Here is a 23,603-nt window from a genome sequence, read left to right on the forward strand (position 1 = left end):
GATTCCTAAGAGCTGTTGGAGGGTAGAAACGCGGCCTCGTCTTCTAGCGCCCTTCAAAAGAAATGTCGAGACCCACGCTACTCACATGTACTGCTTCAAGGTGGCCCTTGATTTAGAGTCAGTGTCATTTTACTTCCTGCTTATTGTATTCATCAGCTCCACGGGCCGATCCTCCTGGGTAAAGAAACAGCCCACCTCTGCCTTTTACCTGCGCAGTCTCTTCCTCTTGCTTCCTCTTCTCCTCTTCAGCCTCCACCAGCCTCTGTTTGGTCAGGAGGAGCTCCTTATTCAACACATCCGCCTTGTCTTCTGCCTGCAAATCAGAGCACATCACACTGGTAAAGAAGGTGAAGGAAGCGTGCGGATACTTCCTCCGAACCTAATCTCTAGTTACGACTGTTGCGTCACTACCGAAAGCCATTTCTCCCCTCCTAGCTCACCCGGGGGTGGCTGCTCTCACTGAATGCCAACGATACAGCAGGCGCTTGGCACACGCCATCTCTGATCCTCACAGCAAGAATTATCTTACAGATAATGACAGGGAAGTCTGGAGGGAGCAAATAACCTGACTGGGGCAGACATCTAATATCAGAGCCATGATCTGAATTCTGAGTTGGATGGCACCAAAGTGCAGGCACGTTCTAAACGCTTCTTGCACGTTTCCAGATGTCACAACAGCACCCGCTCTGAGACTATGTAGATGGACTGGATGGAACCTCCTATGGAAGCTTCTGGCTGTTAGTGCAAGGGGGTTGGGGGTGAGCTCAGAGAGGAGACGGGGCTGATCCATGGACAACAGTTAGGTGAGAAAATTCGAAGACCGGCGGAGGTAAAATGGTTCACGAGGCTACTCCCACAGGACAGTGAGTACAGCAAGGAGAAATTAAGACCAAAAACCCATGACAGAGATAGCCATGAGGAAAAACGATGTATGGACCAGGAATGCAAACGGAAAAGACCATGTTTCTAGAATGGCCAAGAAAAGCTCCGAGACAATACTCTGGTTTCAACTTGGATACAGAGTCCAGTTAGCCAGGAAAGCACTGTGCGTGCATTGAACTTAGTTGACATGTGCCTACTGCATACTCTGGACCCTCCCCTCACCCTTGAGGTCTCAGCTCCAAGTTCACATCTGCAGTAAAGCGAGGCCTGAGCCCTGCCCCACTCATCCTCATCTCAATCAGCTTCTCACCCCCCATCTAAATCAGTTCCTCTGCTCAAATCTCTCCAATTTCCCTTGATCGCACTTAGCACAATCTGTAATGACAAGATGCATGTATGATTTCTTTGTACTGCCCACCAGACTTTCAGCCCTGGAAGGCAGGAACCGCGTCTCTTTCGCTCCTGGCTGTTTCCTCAGCACCAAGGCCAGCCCCAGGTAGGGGAGGGGCTCCGGAAGTATTTGGTGAGTGAACGGATGTGGCGCTCAAGTCACTGCTGAAGCTACTGTGTGGAGTGGAGGTGGCGGAGGGCCACAGGATGAGTTCAGTAGAGGAAACCGCAGATGCAGAGGAGAGGCAGCTATCTGAAGAAGCCATCCCTGGCTGACAACAGCAAAACATTATCCAAGTAATTGTGAAAACTGGCCAGGTGGCCTTGTGTCTGTGTTTCACCGTATCGCCCACACGTCCAGATGGCCAGGCCAGCACCGTCTGCTGGGTCCTGGCATTCCAGCTTCTCTGTTCTGTCTTCCAGTTCCTGATGTCCCCATATTCTAACGGTTACAGTTCGGTGTTCAGATAATTTGCATCTATTGGGTAGCTGAGGTGAAAAAATCCCTTTTAAAGACTTTAAAACTTGTTCTGATAACATTGGATTTTATAGAGGAAATCTACACAGCGAAAGAACATCCTAAAATTAGAGGTGGGCAAAATACATGCTGCAAGTTAAGTCTTCATAAATTATAAGAGATCTCATGTAGATTATAGAAATTCAAAACAGCGAATTCTAGAGCAGCCAGCCAGATGACTGTAGTCAAAGCAGGGAGCGCCTCCCCCAAGTCTCTGATGGAGGGTCACAGAGCAGCGAATGAAGAACAGCCATACAGGCCATTTTCATGTTCTTAAAAATCTAACCAAGATCTAGCTCCCTATAACTTCAACCCACTGGCTCAAGTTCTACCCCAGAATTTCTGAGCAAGAGCCCTCCTACTAAAGAAGGATCCTCTTCCGGTAGCCCCAGCAATTTCCATTTTGTGAAGAGAATATACATCATGACACTCTAAAGTGAATGTTATTCTAAGTTTGGTTTCTTAAAGAGATTCACCCCCAATGTTTAGCCTTTTGTAAATTTCCGAATAGTTAATGCTATCTGGACATTTAAGGTTCTTAAACTGTACACCATACCTAGACATTTAATTTTATAGTTTTGGAACATTAAAGGAACATTTCCAACATCTGCAGAAATTGCTGTGGGTCCCATGTGAGAGGAGTGCTAGAATTCTCCAGGAAGCTTCATCCAGAGTCTCTCCTCTATGTTAAATAGTAAAGTCAGAGAGATTCTGCTGCTCATCAGGAAAGGACTATATCTGAAAAAACTTGGTTCTCCTTCCACAAGCAGTCTTCTGGGTCTTTGTATGGCCTACTTCTATACCTCTATACCTTGTACGGCCTACTTCTATACTTGAGTAGAAGTCATCCTGAATGTTAAATGAATCTCAAGGAACGTAATACTAAACAGATACTCAAATTCTATCTTTGAACTCAAACTGTAAAACCTTCACCATAATTTGTTAAGATTATTGTCACTATTAAGTCTTCTAATCACTTGCCCACATCTTATAACGCCTTATTGATGTGGAGACTTCTACTTGCTACCTAAGGCTTCTACGACCTACATAAGAGAGGACTTGTGATTTAATCACAAGTCCACCAATAACCTGACCAAAAGGTTCAGCTCTCACATCAGGGATGAGGATCTTCCAGACCTGATTTCTCAAAGAACTAGCCAAGCCAGCTGTCCAATTTAAAACAAAACAAAAGACTTTGCCACTCATTACATGGATCTTCTGGTCTAACACGGAACTTGCTCTGTTTAGAAGGACTAGGCATGGTCTTCTACTGGGTATGTCTCTTCTGTTTGTTCCCTGGGAACAAGAAATGACAGGAAGGGCTTGAAGGCAGGCAGCGACTGAAACTGAAATGGAGATGTTGTATCTTTCTACACCGTTAATCGCTGAGGAGTCCATATTTCAAGAGCCTGATGGAGGGCAAGTTGTCAAAACAGAAAGCTGTGTCAGAGAGAAAATGAAGAGCCCAGGTGTCCAGGGTGCCCAAAGCCGGCACTAAAATGACACGGGTAAGGAATAATTTATTTACTTATTTATTAAAAAAAAATTTTTTTTAATGTTTACTTATTTTTGAGAAACAGAGAGAGACAGCATGAGGAGAGGGGCAGAGAGAGAGAGGGAGACCCAGGATATGAAGCAGGTTCCAGGCTCTGAGCTGTCAGCACAGAGCCCGACGCGGGGCTAGAACTCACGAGCCTTGAGATCATGATCTGAGCCGAAGTCGGACACTCAACCGACTGAGCCACCCTGGAGCCCCAGGAATAATTTATTTTAAAGAACACCTAATTACCAAATTAGTGCTTGTTTGCTTTACATATTGTCTTGAATACAATCTGCTTTCGTGTTTGTTTAATGTCTGCCCAGGTTTTGCTATTTTAATGAAGAGATTGGATTTGGATAAAGTGAGAATGGAAAAGTACGGGGTGAAGCAGGTGAAGGGGGGGCGGGGCTTGGGCTTTCTCTGTGCGGCTGGTGCCCTTCCTGGCTGGGGGTGGGGGGTGGGGGGCAGGACACCTAAACTGCACAGACAGCTTTTTGACAGGCAAATAAACCCCACTCAGGCAGAAATGGCAAAATCAGATGTTAGGAGGAAATATGCATGAAATAGCAGTTTTTAAATTCTTTCACTTAGGTAATAAGTTTCAACAGGCAGGGGCCAGGTCTTACTCTTTTAAAAAGGGAGGAAATAAGAGAAAGAGGCAAAAATGAAGGAACCAAGGAATCTTTTCTTCAGGGACTAGAATCGAGTATCTACATGAGCTCTCTACCCAGGTGCTCAATAGTCAATTATTTCAGGAGTGTCCATGTAGCAGTCTTTCCAGACTGATCCACAAAATGGATTTTCTTGGTGGTGCAATATTTTTTAAGTAATATATATTTTTCTGATTATTAAAAAGGTATAGGAGCACCTGGGCGGCTCAGTCGGTTAAGCCTCCAACTTCAGCTCAGGTCATGATCTCACAGTTTGTGAGTTCGACCCCGCATCTGGCTCTGTGCTGACAGCTCAGGGCCTGGAACCAGCTTCAGATCCTGTGTCTTCCCCTCTCTCTGCCCCTCCCCTGATCGAGCTCTTTCTCAAAATAAATAAATAAACATGAAAAAAAATTTTTTAAAATGGTATAATGCATATTATTACTTAACCAAGGGTGGTTAAGTATTTAAGGTCTTATAAAAGATAAAATAACTGAAAAAAATGTATAAAGATGAATGTAAAAATTAAATTAACTCTTAAAACAATTTTTTTTATTACATTTATTTATTTTTGAATTTTTTTTCTTAACGTTTTATTTATTTTTGAGACAGGGAGAGACAGAGCATGAACAGGGGAGGGTCAGAGAGAGGGAGACACAGAATCTGAAACAGGCTCCAGGCTCTGAGCTGTCAGCACAAGAGCCCGATGCAGGGCTCGAACTCACGGACCGCGAGATCATGACCTGAGCCGAAGTCGGCCGCTCAACCGACTGAGCCACCCAGGTGCCCCTACATTTATTTATTTTTGATAGAGAGAGACAGAGCACAAGTGGGGGAGAGGTAGAGACAGAAGGAGACAGAATCCGAAACAGGCTCCAGGCTCCGAGCTGTCAACACAGAGCCCGGGGTGGGGCTCAAACTCACAAACCGCGAAGTCATGACCTGAGCCGAAGTCAGATGCTTAACCGACTGAGCCACTCAGGTGCCCCAAATTTACTTTTTTTTTTAATGTTTATTTTTGAGAACGTGAGCCCAAGTGGGAGAGGGGCAGAGAGAGAGAGAGAGAGAGAGAGAGAGAGAGAGAGAAAGAGAGAGAGAGAGAAAGAGAGAGAGAGAGAGAGAGAGAGGTGGGGGGACAGGGGATCTAAAGTGGGCTCTGTACTGACAGCAGAGAGCCAGATGTGGGGCCTGAACTCACAAAGTGTGAGATCATGACATGAGCTGAAGTTGGACACCTAACCGACAGAGTCACCCAGGCACCCCAAATTAGATTTACTCTTATCACGCAGAGATATCTAGTACTAATATTTTGATGTATTTTCTTGTAGGCGTTTTTCCTTTTGAAGTATATTTCAGCTTTCTTTCCTAACATGACTGCCCTATGCCAGCCATATCCCTTGCTATTTAGATGCAAGCATTATATACAGATAAATATATGGTTTTACAAAAATATTATTATATCATCTTCCCTGTTTTGAAGAACAATTCCAAAAAGACATTTTACAGATATACTTTCGTTCTTCCCTTCTATTGGACATAGGCATTATTTCCACTTTTTATTCTTCCAAGTGACACAGTAGTTAACAATCTTGCACATATATTTCTGATCAGGTCTCTGTTTTGTTAGCATGGTTTTCCAAGTCAGAGTGTATATGTCATTTTCCTCATTTTTAAATGTAAGATTAAAATAATCCCTGCTTGATGGAGCCAAGTCATTAGCGAGATTAAATAAGCTAATGCTATGAAAGTCCTAAATAGAGTCCTCGGTGCAGAGTAGACACTCAGTGGATATTTCATTTCATTACTTCTTAATCCGTTTAAGGGCTTGATAGAGAATATCAAATACACTTCCCGCACAACTTTCAATGTACAACTCTCTCTATTGAATCTCACCACATCCCCGCAGAGCCCAACTGCTTAGAGTGCTTTTTCATTTAGCTATCCATCGTAAGAAAACTATTAATGGATACAAGACTCAAAATGACAGAATCAAATGTGAGTCAGGCTGTTAGGAGAGCTAATATGAAACAAGAATTTCATCACAGTACTGACTCACCACCATAGAGTCTCATTAATACAAAAATGTACCAGCCAAGGTCAGGCTGGTTATAGCCCTGATGGAACGGAGGCCCTCTGTCTTCTTTGGTTCTGGCTCTCCTACTCACACGTTTTTCACGCCATCTCTAATAACTTCCCAACAGCCTGGCTGAGCAGTTCTGCGGTGAAAGGGGCCACCCCGCCCCCACCCCTTAACCAGGCTGCTTTTCCACCTTCTACATCCTGTGTCCCCAAGCAGAGTTTCTGTTTTATTTTTAAACTCTGTCTAGTGTGGATTCCTTCAGCTTCCCCTTCTCCCCCTTTAGCACGATTTTCCTTAATAGTCGTCTTATTGCCCATCTTCCTGTGGCTGAAACTTTGGAACCGCAAAATTAGTATGGGAACAAGGAGTTGAGGCAGGGACCATTTGTAAACATTTAACAAACTCCTTCCATCTCAAACATTTAATCATATTCGTACCATTAGGTGTGTATTTTAAATGTTGTCAATAAGCAGTTAGAACACAAGTAACGCCTCTGTTTTTTTTACAGGTTCAACAGTATAAGGCTCAGTTTTTCTGACCCTGGCACCATTTGTTGGGAGTAATCACTTTTTAAGTCAGAAAAGAGGGATAATTTTAAATCTGCACAAGACTCCTTCCATCTTGCCAACTATCGTTGAAAACACTAGCAATGCTGGGGCACCTGGGTGGCTCAGTCGGTTGAGCGTCCGACTTCGGCTCAGGTCACGATCTCGCGGTCCGTGAGTTCGAGCCCCGCGTTGGGCTCTGGGCTGATGGCTCAGAGCCTGGAGCCTGCTTCCGATTCTGTGTCTCCCTTTCTCTCTGACCCTCCCCCGTTCATGCTGTGTCTCTCTCTGTCTCAAAAATAAACTTAAAAAAAAAAAATTTCGGGGGGCCTGGGTGGCTCAGTCAGTTGAGCGTCCGACTTCGGCTCAGGTCACGATCTCGCGGTCCGTGGGTTTGAGCCCCGCGTCGGGCTCTGGGCTGATGGCCCAGAGCCTGGAGCCTGCTTCCAATTCTGTGTCTCCCTCTCTCTCTGCCCCTCCCCCGTTCATGCTTTGTCTGTCTCTGTCTCAAAAATAAATAAACGTTAAAAAAAATAAAAAAATTTAAAAAATAAAAAAATTTAAAAAATAAAAAAAAAAGAAAACACTAGCAATGGAAAACAGGAAGTCCTAAAGCTGTCCGTAATGGTGGAAAGAACCAGGGAAGCTGAACGATTTAAGGTCTTCTAGCAACAGCTGACATTTTTGGAACGCACACTGCTCAAGTGCTTTGCCTTATTCAAAACCCACAGGCAGGGTCCGAACCACCCAGGGTCATGGGGTTAGTAATCGGTAATGCCAGGATTCACACCCAGGCAGCCTTGGCCCTTAGTAGCCACTAGAATGCCTCCCAATCCAACAAGACATACGTCTTAATGTACACACTTCATATAAAATCTTCACAGTTATTGTAGCTGAGAATTCTTTTTGTTCCACAAAAAGAAGTGCCCTCCAATGTTTGAAGGGCATCCGTATACTCTTGGTGACTGATATCTCCGGGTAATTATGCTGGCAGCCCTCGGCTTAGGAAAAGTACCAATGAAGAGAAGAGACACCAGAGAAGTTGAGGGTTATAAAAAAACTACGTCGCACATGCTGTTTGGAAATAGCCCAAACCCTCCGTTCTCAAAGGCTCCGCGTCTCCTGCCCTCTCCCATCAGCACAAGCTGCCCCCTCCCGCCCCATCGCCCGTCCCTCCAACCAACAGGCAGCCAAGTCGGTATCAAGCACAGCGTGAGCCCCGGCGGGACTGCGGTGGGCGCCACTCAGTCCTCGCCCTTGAGGAGGTCGTCACGGTGGGAGGTCAACCAAGTTTACCTGATCCAAGTCGTTTCGCAGAGCAATTTTGCTGGTGACCAGTTCATGGGCGAGGTCATCGTTCTCCTGTTCCAGCCTCATGCTGGCCTCCTGTAGTCTCCGGTTCTCCCTCTGCAGGAAAAGAGCGACAGCCAGAGGTGGGCATTAGCACCTGGACGTACTAGCAGAGGCCAAGGGGGCTGGGGAGGAAACACAAGCCAACGACAACAAAGTGAACCTCTGAAGGTGAAGAAAGGAGAAGGCACGAGTGGCACAGGGACGCAGGGCTGCTGTCTGGGAAACGACAGTGAGTCGAGCTAGCAGTGCAGATGCGGTTCTCTACCCGGTGAGACTTGCAACTGTCCCTTACAGGCACCCTTAGAAAAGGCTTCGTTGTGAAACACGTGCCACAAAAGGCAAACTCTCCCCACATATCCCCAGTCCTGTGACGTTTTCATCTAGACCTAGAGCACAGACACGGGCCCTTCTCTGTTTGAGACGTGCACAATAATCCCACCCTTGACCTCAAGGGAAACGGCACAACATAGAAGGGGTGAAACGGGGGGAACCTCTAGACATTTCTTCAAGTCGTCTGTCTAGTATCAGAGTTCAAATTCATGGAATATATTTAATTAAGAGCACTAACTCCAGAATCAGGATAGGGGTTGGTGACTTTGCTATCAACGGACATTTCCATTCTTGGGGTAAAAGTAGCTTCCTGAACACCAGTTTTTCTATTTGTAAAGAGCAACAGTCCTTACGACAGTGTCTCTAAATATTTGTTTGAGTGTTTTTTAAAACTTCAGATTAAGAGGTTCTGGGTAAAAGAAATCACTGGGCTGTTTTTTGTTTTTTTTTTTTTCCTCTTGAACTCCCCAGGAAAAATCTGAAACAAAGTTATATGATGAAAGGTCCAAGTTACATTCTGTACGTTCACGTCGATTTTCAGAAGGGCAATTTACTGTCTTCCACTCCAAAGTATCAAAAGTGATTTTTTGTTTTTGTTTTTGTTTTTGCTACTGTTAGCAGTTACAGGAGATTCAGAGAGCTGACAGGAAAGACTTCAATGCGATGAGACCTTCCTGTTTTTCAGATTTATACTCCTAATGGTGTTTTCTGCAAGGGCGGCAGAAACTCAGACAAAGCAGTGCCACACAGCCAGAAGACTCATCTATGCCCCGGAAGATAGCGTGTCACAGCACAGCGTGTGGGGCGGATGGCTCTTATCTTCCACAGAACAAGCCAGGATTGGTTACATGGGAAAAAGAGAGCCTAGTTGCTGTTTTTCTTTTTGTTTTTTAAAGAAGGGCTAAGAAACCGATGGTGAGGGCAGAGCCCAAGACTTTCATGGAGGTAGAGGGTCCCCCCGGCAGGGTCAGCGGGGAGGTCAAAGGACGAACCTGCGTGTTGACTAGAACTAGCCCGCAGGGTCTATTTCTGTCTTCTCTTTTGGAAAAGGAAGAGTGGGATAGCTGGGGAATGCCAAAACATTTTTTTAATGTTTGTTTATTTATTTTGAGAGGGACAGATAGAGTACGAGTGGGGGAGGGGCAGAGAGCGAGGGAGAGAGAGAATCCCACACAGGCTCCAAGCTGTCAGCGCAGAGCCCGACTCAAGGCTTAAACTCAAGAACCTTGAGATCACGACCTGAGCCAAAAGCAAGTCGGACGCTCAACTGACTGAGCCACCCAGGCGCCCCACCAAAACATTTCTGAAAAAGAAATCTATGGAAGAAGATAAAAACAGTTCAAAATCTCTTAAATACTTTTAAATAAATTCATAATAGAATTCCATGCAGTGTTAAAATTAAGGGAAAAATATCTAATGATGAAAGAAATGCTTAAGCCACCTTACAGAAGTAAAAAAGACAAAGTAACTAGAAAATCTCATTTTCCTAACAACATAAATAACACTATTAATTGTAGGTAGATTTATTTTTATGGTTGCCTTTGTACTTTACAAACGTTTCTAAGTTTTCTACAATGAATACACAACACAGGTGTTTAAAATGTTGTTTAAAAAAATTAAAAATCATTCGGAATTTCAATTCCGTTGAAAAGGATAAAATGTCCAAATGAGAACTTTTTAAAAGTCCACTCCTGTTAGAAGCTCATATTCTACCAGAAACCACACTGGATCTTCGTTTTTTGACCAAGATACAACGTAACCTCCCCAATGCATGGCCTTGCCAGGAACGCTTTCCCAAGATATCCCTGCAAAGACAGTGTACGTATTTGTAGGGCACATTGCACTCATCAAATTCTGGCGGTCCCCTCGATCTATAGAACTTCTAACCTCCACAGAAGTGTAATAAAAGGAGACACTAATATATCTATATATCTATATATCTATATCTATATCTATATCTATATCTATATCTATATCTATATCATGGGCATCTACAGCTCAATCTTTCGATCGTTGCTGAAGCAATCCAAATTCTAGCAGAGGCCAGAGAGTTAGTCTTTTACCCTGATTTGTCTAAATATCCCTCCTTTTCGTGGAACCAACTTGCATATCTGTAGAAAGCTGAGAATTATATATAAAAAAAGCGGGGGAGGGGGGTTTCGGAAACTTTTCCAATCCGTGTCCTCCTCACGGGGAACAAGCAGCAATACCGAGCCCCTTTTCTTCACAACATATTTCACAAAGCAGACCGCTGGGGCCCAGGAGCGATTTTTCTCTTTCTTGACCAGTCCCTCCGAGAGACCACGGGGATGCTACTCTGATACCGATTCCTGAATTAGGCGTCCGGTTCCCACTGAAATCCTACTTGCGGGATTCCAAACTGCAGAGTCCGCTCAACTCTCACTTAGGTTACAGTCATTTACCACCAGTGACCACGTGGCAGCTACCAGTTTTTCAGGTCACAGAGACATACGCTTCCGGGGGAGTGCAAATAACCTGCAGAGGAAATCGCACAGGGAAGAGCCCTCTGTTCCAAGTATTTTCAAGATGCAGCAGGTGGTACTTCACCGCTGCTTGGAGATAAAGGCCTGACGCCTGATGTTATCTGAGAAGAGCCAGGAGCTCCGCCGGAGTGCTGACCGGAAAGTTCCCCTTACTGCGCCTGTGGCACGCGGCCGCGTCACGGGGGTGGAGGCGGTGGCCAGGGGACAGACCTGGGGGGAGCTGTGAGCGTCTAAGGGTCCCTAGGAAGCACAGCCGCCTCAGGGGCGCACCTGCTGGCTCGGCTTTAGCAGAAGCTTCAGTTGGGCGTGTGGCACACAGCAAGCAGCACAGTGGGAAGGTGACGCCCGCGCTGCGCGCAGACACGTGGGAAAGCAAGCCGTGGGGCCGAAAATGCAGCATCGTCCTCCAAAGTCCTCCCTGCACCGCAGAGGCACCGCTCCCCGGCGAGGTGGAGGGTCCCTGCGCGGGGCCCGGCCCACACTCACCGAGGGGTCCAGCCGGCTTTCTTGCTCGGCTGTCTGTGGCAGCCCTTCCCGAGGGGCCAAAGCTTGTGTTCCCCGCAACTGACTGAGGCGCCAAACGGTTCGCCTTGCTGCCCCGACGGAGTTCCGTCTGGACGGGCCAGGTTCATCCTGCGATGTCCCCGAGGGCGGCCCGCCCGCCAGCGCCCGGGGGGTCAGCCGGGAGCCTGGTTCGCGCCAGCAGCTGTGCCCAGCGGTGCCCAGCCAGTCGGCCCCGCAGGCAGACGGCTCCCCTCTCCGCTCCGAGAAGCCTGCGGGAGACGCCGCCTACAGAACCCGGAACCCTCACACCGCACCGCTGGAAACGTCCTCCGTCCTGCACACCCCGACATCACCTGAACAGAAGGCGGACGACGCTGTCCTCCTCGGTGCCCTCCCCCGCCCGGCATGGGAGCCGAACAGCCGGGCAAGTTTGCTCAGTAACTTCTGGGAGGAGGATACTGCATTTTTCAGACAGACAGACGCCGGTATCACAGACACACACACAGATTAAAAAAAAAAAAAAGAAACAAAAAAACTTACCTCCTCAACAGTCATAGACCAACTACCGTTCTCAATCATAGGTACAAAGACAATTGAAAAACAAAACAAAACAAAACAGAATATCCAATGAAATTGCACACCTACTGATACATTTACCAAACGGCAGTCACAACAGCAGACCCCTGTCGAGGCCGTTTTGCTATTTGGTTTTTCCTGAGAGTGTCATTTACTCCAAGCTCTCTCTCTGACTGCAAACATTCGCTGGAAGAAAGGACACTCGAGGCAGCCAGTGGGCAAGTCTCAACTCAGGAAGACGAAGCCCCTCCCTGTCCACGCTGCCATCTGCAGTTCGCGTGCTGATGGAAACGCTGCCTGTGGAACTATCAGCCGCTCCGGTGTGAGTTGTTTAGACCGTGTTACCAAAGCTGGGTGGGAGGAACTTCCTCCTGTGACAAGGTCAGAAGCCTTGCCGAACAGTTCATCTTCAGGCAACAGAATGAAATGGCCAGGGAGGGGAACGTTTCTAGTGGTCTTCTGCGTCTTGGGGGCTGGGCGGTGGGTGAGGCGGGACGAGGGATGGGGAACGTCATTTATTCCGTGAGAAACCAGGGAAATGTGAACCGGCATTCAGAAGAAAATAAACTAAGCCTTACAGGAAAAAGTGACGGGGAAAGAGGCAGCTCCGTGGACTCAAGCTCAGCATTTTGGGTGTGTCGTCTGCTGCTAGAATGAATTCTTGGCACATGTTTTTAGAGACATTTAAGGGTCAGGAGGAAATGTTTTCCTAAAAGATCCAGCACAGTTTTATTTGCAACAACGCACTCCACTCTCACGTATTTTCCTTTGGGTAATTCTTTCCAGAGTTGATAATTATCAGCATCCCACCTCAGCAAACAGCTTTTTGACATCCAAAGACAAATGCCTACAGATAAATGTTTCAATGTCTACGCTGTCTGCAAATGAAGATTTGAGAGAGAAAAATCTGGATATCTGAAATCATTTTACACTCTTCCTTTACCCAACATATCTTATTTTATCATTCCGGTAGAAATTTTTTAAAATTTAAATGTCAAACTAAAAACAAAATCTCGTCAGTAATAACTAACTGGCAGCTGGCTAACCAGACTGCAGTTTTTCCAGCATTTAAAAAACCAGTCTTAGATTATACTCTAGCACAGGGGTCAACAAACTTTTCATGTAAATGGTCAGACACTAAGCACTGTAGGATTTGCAGGCCACATGGTCTTTGTTGAGACTACTCAAACTCTGCCACTGTTGTGCAAAAGCAGTCCTAGACGATGATTAATAAACAAGGGGTGTGGCTGTGTTCCAATAAAATTTTATTTACAAAAACAGGCCGTGGGCCGATGTGTCCCACGGGCCGTAGTTTGCAGATCCCTGCTCTAGCATACAAATCAAATTCTAAAAAAGAAAACGGCTTACCGATAATGTCAAAACGTGTCAGTGTGACACAATTTTTCTCAGGTACTACTACTTTAACAGGAAGCAAAACTTACTAAAAATGGAATACATTTTTTGGAGAATTCATTCTGGAGGTCATCAATAAGCCTACTTAGAGATTCTTAATATGCATAACATTTTTGCTTCCCTCAAGTAGTAGGTATAACTCAATCAGCGAACAGGCATCATCAGAAACCACCTGTTCCTTCTTAGCCAGTTTGCTCAAGAATCCTCAACAGGGCTTAGGCTGGCAATTTCCACCGTCTTACAACAATGAGTTCACTGGATTATCCATGCTCAAAATGAGTGGCAGCCTTCTGAAGTTTATCAGGAAGTTATCACAGGCAGATGGAAACCATGCTCTTGACTATTACTACTCATTAAAAGCACATTATTTCATAAACATAAATATTTCCAAAAGCCAATGACAGTCTCGGTAATGAGGAAAACTAACAAAATATGTTTATTTTCATTGATAGAAAAACATTTTTCAAAGATGGATTCGCTTATCTTGACTGTAAGGAAATGCCCAACACAGTAAGAGAAAGGAGAGCCATCCCCCCGCCCCCCCCCAGGTTAGAAGTCTAGCAAAATTTAAACTTCACTTGACAAGTTAAAAACAAAAGTGGTAACTTGTCTGTTATTTCATTAGCTATGGAAGGATGGCAAATAATGCAAGTACAAGTAAGCTTCAATTCATATTTTTGTATTGTTTCTTCCAAGTATAATTAAATAGTTTAGTTTAATTTTAAATTACATGCAGGGATGGGATGCCTGGGTGGCTCAGTCAGTAAAGCGTCCGACTTCGGCTCAGGTGGTGATCTCGCGGGTTTTGAGTTTGAGCCCCGCGTCGGGGTCTGTGCTGACAGCTCAGAGCCTGGAGCCTGCTTCGGATTCTGTGTCTCCCTCTCTCTCTGCCCCCCTCCCATGCTCATGCTCTGTCTCTCTCTGTCTCTCAATAATAAATAAACGTTAAAAAAAAAATAAAACAAAATTACATGTAGGGACGACTGATCTACAAAAATTAGTACGTGCAAGACAAACTTTTTATACACTTGGAGGAATTATTTTCTTCCTGTTTGAGTTACACTTTGGTAAGAGAATTACTATTTCTAACCTCATGAAAGAAATGAAACATTCTAAATTTAATTATACTAAACATGGCTAAGATACTTCAATTAGAAATGACAGATAATACTCTGTGTCCCAACTCAAGAGAGTTTGAGCATTCCTGATTCCTTCTAGGAGTTGCTCATCTCAAATAGGTGATAACATAATCTTCATTATGCTTTGGGAGACTCGCTGAATTCAATTAATTAGCTGTGCTTTTTAAGGCTTAACCCACATTTGTGCAGGTAGTTCTTTAATTAAACAAGAAAAGCATCCCATCTTCCAGAAGTAGATGAAGGCTGCAGTTCTCTAAAAGGTGCTGTCAGTAGATTACATTGTTAGAAAACTAACTTTCCCTCAACAGAAACAAGTCATCTCCTTAAAACTGAAAATAGTATTATAATTCCTGGAGTTGGTAATTACTTATTAGGGGCTTGGCTACTAAATTTTAAAATATACTAAAACAGCTACACATATTCGTTTGTTTTCTGGGGGCTTGCATGAAAATGAAAATGTAGATGACGTATTTCTACGGACAAACCTTCAGTCTGAATTTCACTTCATTTGAAATAAATTAATTTACAAACCAACATCTCAGAGTAGATAAATACCACTGCACAAATTTGTCCAGGTCAAACTTAAGAAGGACAATAAAAGACGTTTAGAATAAATGTTCTATATTCTTCTCGCAATAAAGTTTCTTTTTTGTGTCTTGGAATCTAGTCATGAAGATAAGCAGAGCAGCTACACCAGAGACCATAGGAAGTCATGATACAGCTGAGTTTCAAACGCAAACTGAAGCCAACACCAGGTGGCCCACCGTGTGCACATATTTGTATAGGTTTATGTATGGGTGCATATATATTTATGTACAAAAATGAATATTCCACCCACTTTCCCCTATAAATAGGAGCACACACAGGATTTATAGTCATTAATTAGCTCCAAATTGGACAGAAAGATCTCCCTCCCATAAGTATGGCTTCTGTATAGGCACCTCTGGTGTCACTTGGGATCTATGAAAAGAAGATGGCGGGCTGGATGTCAATCTTCTTGAAACATTTTACTTGGGGATTATTTTTTCTTTTTGAGATGTAATTCATATAATATACATTCATCTTTTTAAAATGCACAATTCAGTGGTTTTGGTATATTCAGAAAGCTGTACGACCATCACCACTCGCCTAATTCCAGAAGATTTTTGTGTTTAGGGGTTCTAAAATTTAAACTTACACCAACATAATTCATCTCTTTCTTTGTGGTTGAGATTTCAGTGTTAGATTCAGGTGTGTTTGGTGACATAACATGAAAATGTAGATATCTGCATATGCCATAAAAATAGACACAAAACACATATTTGGACACAGCCAGAATGTGACCTCCTCATTGTTGAGTCTTTAATCCTATCTCTGGCTTCCACGCAAGAGCCCTTTTTGTTTGCCAAGAGAAACAGCATCAAACTGAAAAATCTCTCAGAATATTTTATTGTATGTATGACATTTATGGGCCCTTAAAAAAGAAAGTGACACAACTTTCCTAACTCCCTTGCCATAGAGTAAGCTAGGGGGTAGACGTGGCATTTTAAGCAATATGGATCTTCACGGGTGAGGAGGGGTTGTTAGTGAGCTGGCAGGTAGGACTTCTGGCTGGATGCCCATAATGATGCTTCTAAATTATTCTTAAGAATTTACACAACACTAGGTTCCCAGCCCAAGATCTATGAATTATAAAGTGCTTATGCCGGGGACACAGATCTTATTCTTGACTGGACTAAAGTCAGAAGATGCTAAGTGGTATTTCCTAGAACACTTTCCTACTTTCAGGTAATTTTCACTAGCTTCTTAACTGCCTATCTGAAAGAACAAATCTGTTAATGGTTGGAAACTATGTTGTCAACTGTCACCTTGAAAATGTGATTATAATTTGAGGACTATAACTTTATCAAGTATATCGCCAATATAAATGTTTAGCTATTATTAAAGGGGTATAGAAATATTAGATGTACTGACAAGCTATTACAATAATACAAAATAAATAGCTATAGAGGGTATCTGCTATGTGTACGAAGAACAGGCCATAACACTCAAAGTTAAAAGTAGTATCTGTTTTCAAAGCAAAAACAAAAAGTTTAATTTCACTTTGGTCCCTCAGTAAAACTGGCCCACACTAACGGTCTTAATGTGTGATAAGTACTTTTTAAAACATAATAAGCCTTGTGCCGTTTGTATAGATCTACTCTGACACAAAAAGGATTAAAGAAGCAATACCAAGTTCAGCCCCAGACGGATTTTAAATATATAACTTGAGTCTTTCGTTTTCCTCTCTTCTATTTTAAAGCATTCTTCCCAGATTTTATTTGATGGCAACTAAGAAAATTAGAATGATACAAGCAGTAGGAGGGCTTCGTTTGGATCCTTAAGAATATTTTATAATTACTGCTTCAAGCCTTTTTAAAGCAGCATGCTACATGAGCTACGTGAAAACTGGTTTTATTGGGAGGTGGTGGTGGTGGGAATGAGCTGCAAACTGTATTCTGTGAGCACCTGAAGTGTTAACAGTTATCTGCCACAGCAGTACGGGGGAATCTTATTATCACTCCTGTAGCCAGTTCGAGAAACAAGGAGAGAGACGTCAGGTTATGGGGCAGCAATACTACTTGGGAGAAATGTGAAATAGGGAAGTGGGGGACTGGAGGAACAGACCCCCAAAGGGGCTATGACTCTAGTCACAGCTGGGTTGGCCTAGTGAGGCTAATAACAACCATTTATCGAACACCAACCACGTGCTAGGTACTTGAGACACAAAATCCCTCATCTTTACAAGTCATTCAAGGAAATGCCTAAGCTACATGCTTTACAGAGGAGGAAGAAGTTCACTAACAGCCCAAGCTGCTGAACAACAGGGTAGATATCGAAACCCCTAATGTGGATTCCAAATCCTACGATGGTGTTTTTGTTTTTTGAAAGCCAGGATTTGAACTCAGGCCTGACCACAAAATCCACATACTGCTGCCGCCACACCCCACTCCGAGCCCCCCACCCCCGCGCTATTCAGTTCAGCAGCGAGGACAAGCCGTTCTGTGACTACAGCGGCCCATGTGTTTCCGACCACATAAAGGCAACCGGAGTCACAGAGGTACAAGTCACCCTGTTGTGGGCGATCTGACAATGCGACCCCGGTATATTATTTGGTAGGCTCTTCTGGCATTGGTGATGCTCTGTGTGAAAATGCAATATTCTCTAATCCTAATGTCACTGACATGCAGAGGGAGGGAACCATTATGCACCTGTGGGAATCTGAGGAATTAAAAACATGTTCAAGGGACAATAATATTACAGTTGGAAAAAATAAGTTCAAAATCAGTGTTTCCCCAACACTGCATCATGGGAACAGTGCTGCTAATTACCACTGAAGAGATGGATCTCTGTGAATGGCCCCGTGGAAAGTAAAATACTACAGTTAACTAAGATATTAAATTGAAATCACTCTGATTCTGAAACTGCAAACTGTAGTGAAATGTCACTTGTTTCTCATAAATTTGTAGAAATAAATGTTGCAACAAACACCAATACTGTGCTCCATTAACCTTTGTGGGTTTTATTTTTCCTTCCAAATGAGTTTGTATTTTTAACATTTGCCACAGACAGAGGAAAGTCTGAAACATTCTGGTGCCAGTCTTGGAACAGTTCACCTTCTAACAGTCTTTGTGGATGTGACCACGCACAGCTAAAACAGTACTTTGCCATTTTCCTTTTTTTCTCATTTTTGAAAGTAGTCGATAGCCACTTTCTTTCTTTTTCCCCTCTCTTTCTCTCAGCTTCTTATGAAGACTCCCAGTATAAATGCAACAGGTGGAGTTTCCTACAAATATACAAACTGAAAGAAAAGAAATATTATGGTTGGCTACTCAAGAGTTTCCTGAAATGAAAACATACCTGGACATTTATCATGGTCAGAGAGCATCTAAGTCAATCAAAAGGGAGCAGAGGACACTGAACTTGCCACACTTACTGCGACCTTAGGGTGCAGAAGGCACTTTGCTCTGACGGGTGCCCCCTGCCGCCCATACCTTGTATCTATCCATCGGGTCTTCTTGTTGCAGCTGACTCTCTCGCATTGTCTGATATTCTTTCTCATATTTCTTCAGTTTCTTGGTCGGTACCTGCAGGGATTAGAGAAAAAGCACGTTAGACAAGGCGATTCTTTAGGAAAACATTTTCTGATGTGTTTCCCACTTAAGTCTCTGGCATTCTAATGGAGCACACCCAACTCAAAGGAGAGGGGGAAGAAGTCTAGACTCTAGAGCAAGAATCTGCAACCTTTTTCTGTAAAGGTCCAGACAGTGTATTTTAGGCTTGGTGGGCCACATAGTCTAGGTCACGGCTTCCCTACTCTGTTGTTACTGCACAAAAAGCTGCCACAAGTGACACATAAACAAATCAGAGTGGCTGTGTTCCAACAACACTTTATTTACAAACATGGGCTACAGTCCGTCCATTTCTGTTCTGCAATATTGTTAACGTCACAACTTTTCTTGTAAATGTATTTAACAGTGCTATTAACTCTAAAGACTTTTAAGTAACATTCATTCATAGCCTTCTACCAGGTTAAAAATGAAAATTATTTTATAAAAATAAAAAAACTGAGCAACAAAAACATATTTAAATAGTCAATATACCATCCAGCGAGAAAGAAGATTCTAAAGTTTGTCACTGAAAACTCCCAAGAAATAACAGAATCATTGTGCTGTAATGAGATAATAGAAAATCATCTAAACGACTCATCTATTTCTTGCTATAATTGTGTCATCTTTAAAAGACAGTAGTCTGTTTACTAGAAAAAGACTAGATCTTACAGAATCTTCAAATTCTAAAAATAAACAAATAAACTTAACATAGTATAAAGGTCATAGAATTTGGCACTAGATGGATCAAAGTCTGAATGCCTACCTTTTTTTTTTATTATTAACTATGAAACCTCTTGGCAAACAGGTACTTAACCTCTCTTAGCCTGAATTTCTTCATCTGTAATATGCCAGGCAAATACATTTCTCCTTCAAAATGTCTGTCAGGAGAATTAAATGCTGTAACACAGGCAAAGTATCTAAAATATTGTGTGGTTCCTGGATATTTATTATTATTATTATTATTTTTAATGTTCATTTATTTTTGAGAGAGACAGAGACAGAGTGTGAGTAGGGGCAGGGCAGGGACAGAGAGAGAGGGAGACATAGAATCTGAAGCGGGCTCCAGGCTCTGCACTGTCAGCACAGAGCCCGATGGGGGCTTAAACTCGCGAACCATGAGATCATGACCTGGGCCGAAGTCAGATGCTTAACTGACTGAGCTACCCAGGTGCCCCAGTTCCTGGATATTTTTTTTAATCGTTTTTTTAAAGTATTCAATAAAATTAGCGTATTATAACCTCTTATATTCCATATAATAGATTAAGTCTACTTTTAGGCTTTCCTTGAAAAATCAAAATGATAGAATTCCTTTCAACATCAAAATCTTTATTCAATGTTTAGGTCTTCAAGTAAGTGACTTGAGAGGAAGAAAAGGTTTGCCTAATTTTTTTAAAAGATAACAAATGTGTTATTTTTCTAGATTCTTAGGAACTTGAAGGCAGGGATGTGCGTTGATGCTCCTCAGTAACTGTCATGACACCTACTTAAGTCACTGTGTCATGATACCCATTTAAGACATTGGCCCAGACGAGGCTCTCTCAATAGAGTGTTTCTCGTCAAGTTCAAAATATGGTATTTAAAAAACATGTAATTAGTGTGTGAGAATCTGGCCAGAGAATGTGTTAAATACAAAGCAGAGACGCCATGTGTCCTGCCCCATCTTACTCTAATTCTTCTGTTCCATCCAGGAGCACTCTGAAATACTGGAATTACCTGCTTCTTACCACACCTGGGAAGTTGCACAAACTCAGTCCAAATTTGAGACAGTGGATTGTCATAATTCAACAACCACATGATGACAATATTCATCTGGCTGATGGGGGAATATCTCCCCAGTCGGGCAAGCAGTAAGGACATTTTTCAGGGTGTCACTGAATCGCAAAACCACTGCTGGCAAGTGTCAGGAGAAACTGATTTTGTCTTACTCCATCTCCAGAGACCTTCAACAGTCCACCCGACCAACCAGAGTGCAAAAGAGAGGGAAGCACCACCTGCCGGCCGTGTGGCCTCAAGCGCATCAGACAAACCAGGAAAACATACATGGTCGTGTGCCAACAAAACAGCAGCAACATGATTTTTTTCTTGACTTTAATAGGGAGCCTCCATTTCCTCTAGGTTTCTTTCCCCTGTGTGTTATTAATCATACACTCCAAAACCCAAAACCAGCCTCTTAAAATGAACTGGCAAATCTCCAGCACTGGTAGCCCTGGAGTCGAGGCAAAAGGGAAGAAGAAGGTCTCAGAGCTTCAAGCAGGGACAGGTGTTTTGGGCATTCCCGGGAGCAGGCTCAAGGGGAGAAGGGAGTTCTGTAAGGAGGGTGCTTCCTCCCTCGGCCATTTACCTTCAAGATGGGAAGTAAGTCAGGATTTCTGCAACTGAACAGCAGTCCTATGTGGAAGTATTTCCCAGCCGGTTCTACGATGGATCCAGTCACCAATGACTGGATGACACATTGTAAGCGTGCTTCAAAGAGCATTTCTTCTAAAACCATATTTCTCAAATTCCAAGTGCTACAGAATTTTTTTTCACGTAAAAAAGTATCCCTTTAAAAGTCAATCTTGCTACTTATGTTAAAAGGTTCATTTCAATGTGAAATTTTTTTAAAAATGCATTAAACACCCTCAATAATCTCATCCTTGCCCATCTGGCTGAGATTCTAAGATATTTTGGCTTCATCGAGTTCAGGGAAACAGAGCAGGTTCCCAGAACAATATGTTGCTAGGAAACCTTCCAAGCTTATTTATCTTGTGCTGCGGGGTGATACTGAGCATCCACCTGTGATTGGCACAAAATGAAAGAGGAGAGGGGGCAGGAGGAAGGTGAGCTGATATGAAACTGTTATTTACGAGATAATCAAAGAACACAGCCTGTCACAGTTTTTTCAAACTGCATTTCAGGACAAAATTGATTTTATTTTAGGGAATATAATATTGAGCTTGAAGGTTTTCTTAGCAGAGAAAGGAATAAATACCTCCTTAATATGTAGTTTTAATTAAAAGAACAGAAAGTCATCAAGAATTACCAGAAGTGAAACAACTTATTATCTCAAGAGTAGTAGAGGTATCTCTCCCCTTGTTAAATGTTTTTAACGTAAGTGTGCACTTGAAGAATCATCAATCCTTTTAAGTTTTTGAGTTTATTTATTTATTTTGAGAGAGAGAGTGAGGGAGAGAGAGACAGAGGGAGAAAGAGAGAGAATCCCAAGCAGGCTCTGCACTGTCAGCACACAGCCCGATGTGGGGCTCGAACCCACAAACCGTGAGATCACGACCTGGGCCGAAGTCAGACACTTAACTGACTAAGCCACCCAGGCACTCCGAATCACCAATCCTTTTAAATGTCTACCTAATTTGGGAGACTTCTTTCACCAACTGTTCATCTTCTACCTAATACTCCCTCCCTCTATTTGGCTAAGTTCAGGAAATGTCCTCCAAAAATCCACAATTGTTTGATAAGAGCAATGATAAAAGTATTCACCAGTTCAAAATGGTGTTTATTAAAAACAAACAACCTTCGAATAGAAAAACCCTGGCAAGACAATCTCTCACAAGTATGACAGCGATCATTGAAATAATCAGCCAAGGCCTGACATTTTGGACTTAACAACTAAATTTGGGGAAGCAAGCATTTAAAACAGAACCCTTGTTTTAATCTTATGAATAGTACATGACATTTAGATGTATTTCATGATATATTTAACCCTGACATTTAAATTTATAACATAACCATTTACATAGAATTAGGAATTTGGATGTGGAAGGACCTTTGGAGACCGTCTGGCTGGTATAATCCCCACCTTCAGGATGAAGAAAGTGAAGCCATGTGGCTGAGAAGGCTGGACAGACCCAGCTGGTTGTGGCAGAGCAACTGGGATCTGGGCGGGTCTCCCGTCTCTCTGGCCTATAGTCTCTTCTGGTATTGGGCTGTCAGGGGAAGTGTATTTCCCAAACTTTAGTCATTTGAATGCCATTTTCATTATTTTTGCCATGTCCAAGCACATTTTCTACTATGTTTTCCTTAAGTCAACTAATTTCCTTACATAAATTTATTTTACAAGAAAAATATTTTGGAAGCAAGAGTCAATATAGACAACTATGATAGACAAAAAAAAAAAAATGGCCTCCCAAAGAAGTCTGTACCCTGATCCCCAGAACCTAGGAATATGCTACCTTAACATGGCAAAATGGATTTTGTAGATGTAATTGAGGTCAAGGATCTTGGCTTGGGGAAATTATCTTGGACTTTCTGGATGGACTGAATGGAATCGTACAAAGTCATTAAATGAGGAGAACTTTTCCAGACTTCAATCAGAGGAGATGTGACTATTGCAGAAAAGCCAAAGAAATTCAATATTGCTGGCTTTGAAGATGGAGGAAGAGGTCCCTGAGTGAAGGAATGGGGGCCTCTGGAAGCCTCTGGAAGCTAGAAAAGGCAAAGACAGCCTTCAGAAAGGACTGCAGCGCCTTTGACACCTTGATCTTAGCCTAGTGAGACCCTGTCAGACTTCTAACCTACAGAACTGTAAAATCATAAGTTTGTGCTCTTTAAAGTCTCTAAATTAGGTGACAGTAGGAAACCAATACAACATATTATAAGTCGTAACCACTATCGACTGAGCTACACGTGTTTATAAACAAAACTCAGTTGAAAGTTTTTATTTACACTTTCGCTGAAAGCAAGATAAAAACTTCCCTGCCCCCTTCATTTTATAACCATTTGCAAATTATGTCAACATAAAATAAACCGTATACTGTTAGCTCCTGTGTTACAAGTATCAGAATAGCAGTAAGCAAAAGATAAAAACAACTCCACCCCAGACCAGTGTGTAGACTCATTCAGTCCTTTCCTGCCTTCTCCTGCTCACCACTGATGGCAACTAGTTGTGGTATTTCTTAAATCTCAGATTTTGCTAAGGATCTGTACAATGCCTGCTGATATTTCCTATTACATTTTATCATATTCCGTTTTTTAAATGCCTGTTCAAACCTTCTAAAATGATTTCATGAACAGCAGTTTGAAGGACATGCACTAAATCAAGGGGCCTTTTTCA

The 23,603-nt window shown here is 43.0% G+C and overlaps 1 protein-coding gene across 13 annotated transcripts in view; it reads right to left on the reverse strand.

Moving 5' to 3' along the window:
• Nucleotides 1-23,603, reverse strand: part of RABGAP1L (RAB GTPase activating protein 1 like) — a 753,664-nt gene that overhangs the window by 16,421 nt on the left and 713,640 nt on the right. For 9 of the 13 annotated variants that reach the window (XM_053909255.1, XM_053909254.1, XM_053909257.1 and 6 more), the window contains 3 exons: nucleotides 18,437-18,529; nucleotides 7,901-8,011; nucleotides 209-313 (listed from right to left, as the gene is read on the reverse strand). In XM_053909255.1, the coding sequence (XP_053765230.1) occupies nucleotides 209-313; nucleotides 7,901-8,011; nucleotides 18,437-18,529 (309 nt within the window). Of the gene's footprint in view, nucleotides 1-208; nucleotides 314-7,900; nucleotides 8,012-11,835; nucleotides 13,661-17,939; nucleotides 18,244-18,436; nucleotides 18,530-20,894; nucleotides 21,060-23,603 lie in introns of those variants that run through there. The other 4 variants (XM_019425340.2, XM_019425374.2, XM_053909260.1 and 1 more) reach the window with 3 other exon arrangements.

The sequence above is a fragment of the Panthera pardus genome, unplaced genomic scaffold, assembly GCF_024362965.1.
Source record: "Panthera pardus isolate Hobbes unplaced genomic scaffold, ASM2436296v1 HiC_scaffold_21, whole genome shotgun sequence".
NCBI classification, from domain to species: Eukaryota; Metazoa; Chordata; class Mammalia; order Carnivora; family Felidae; genus Panthera; species Panthera pardus.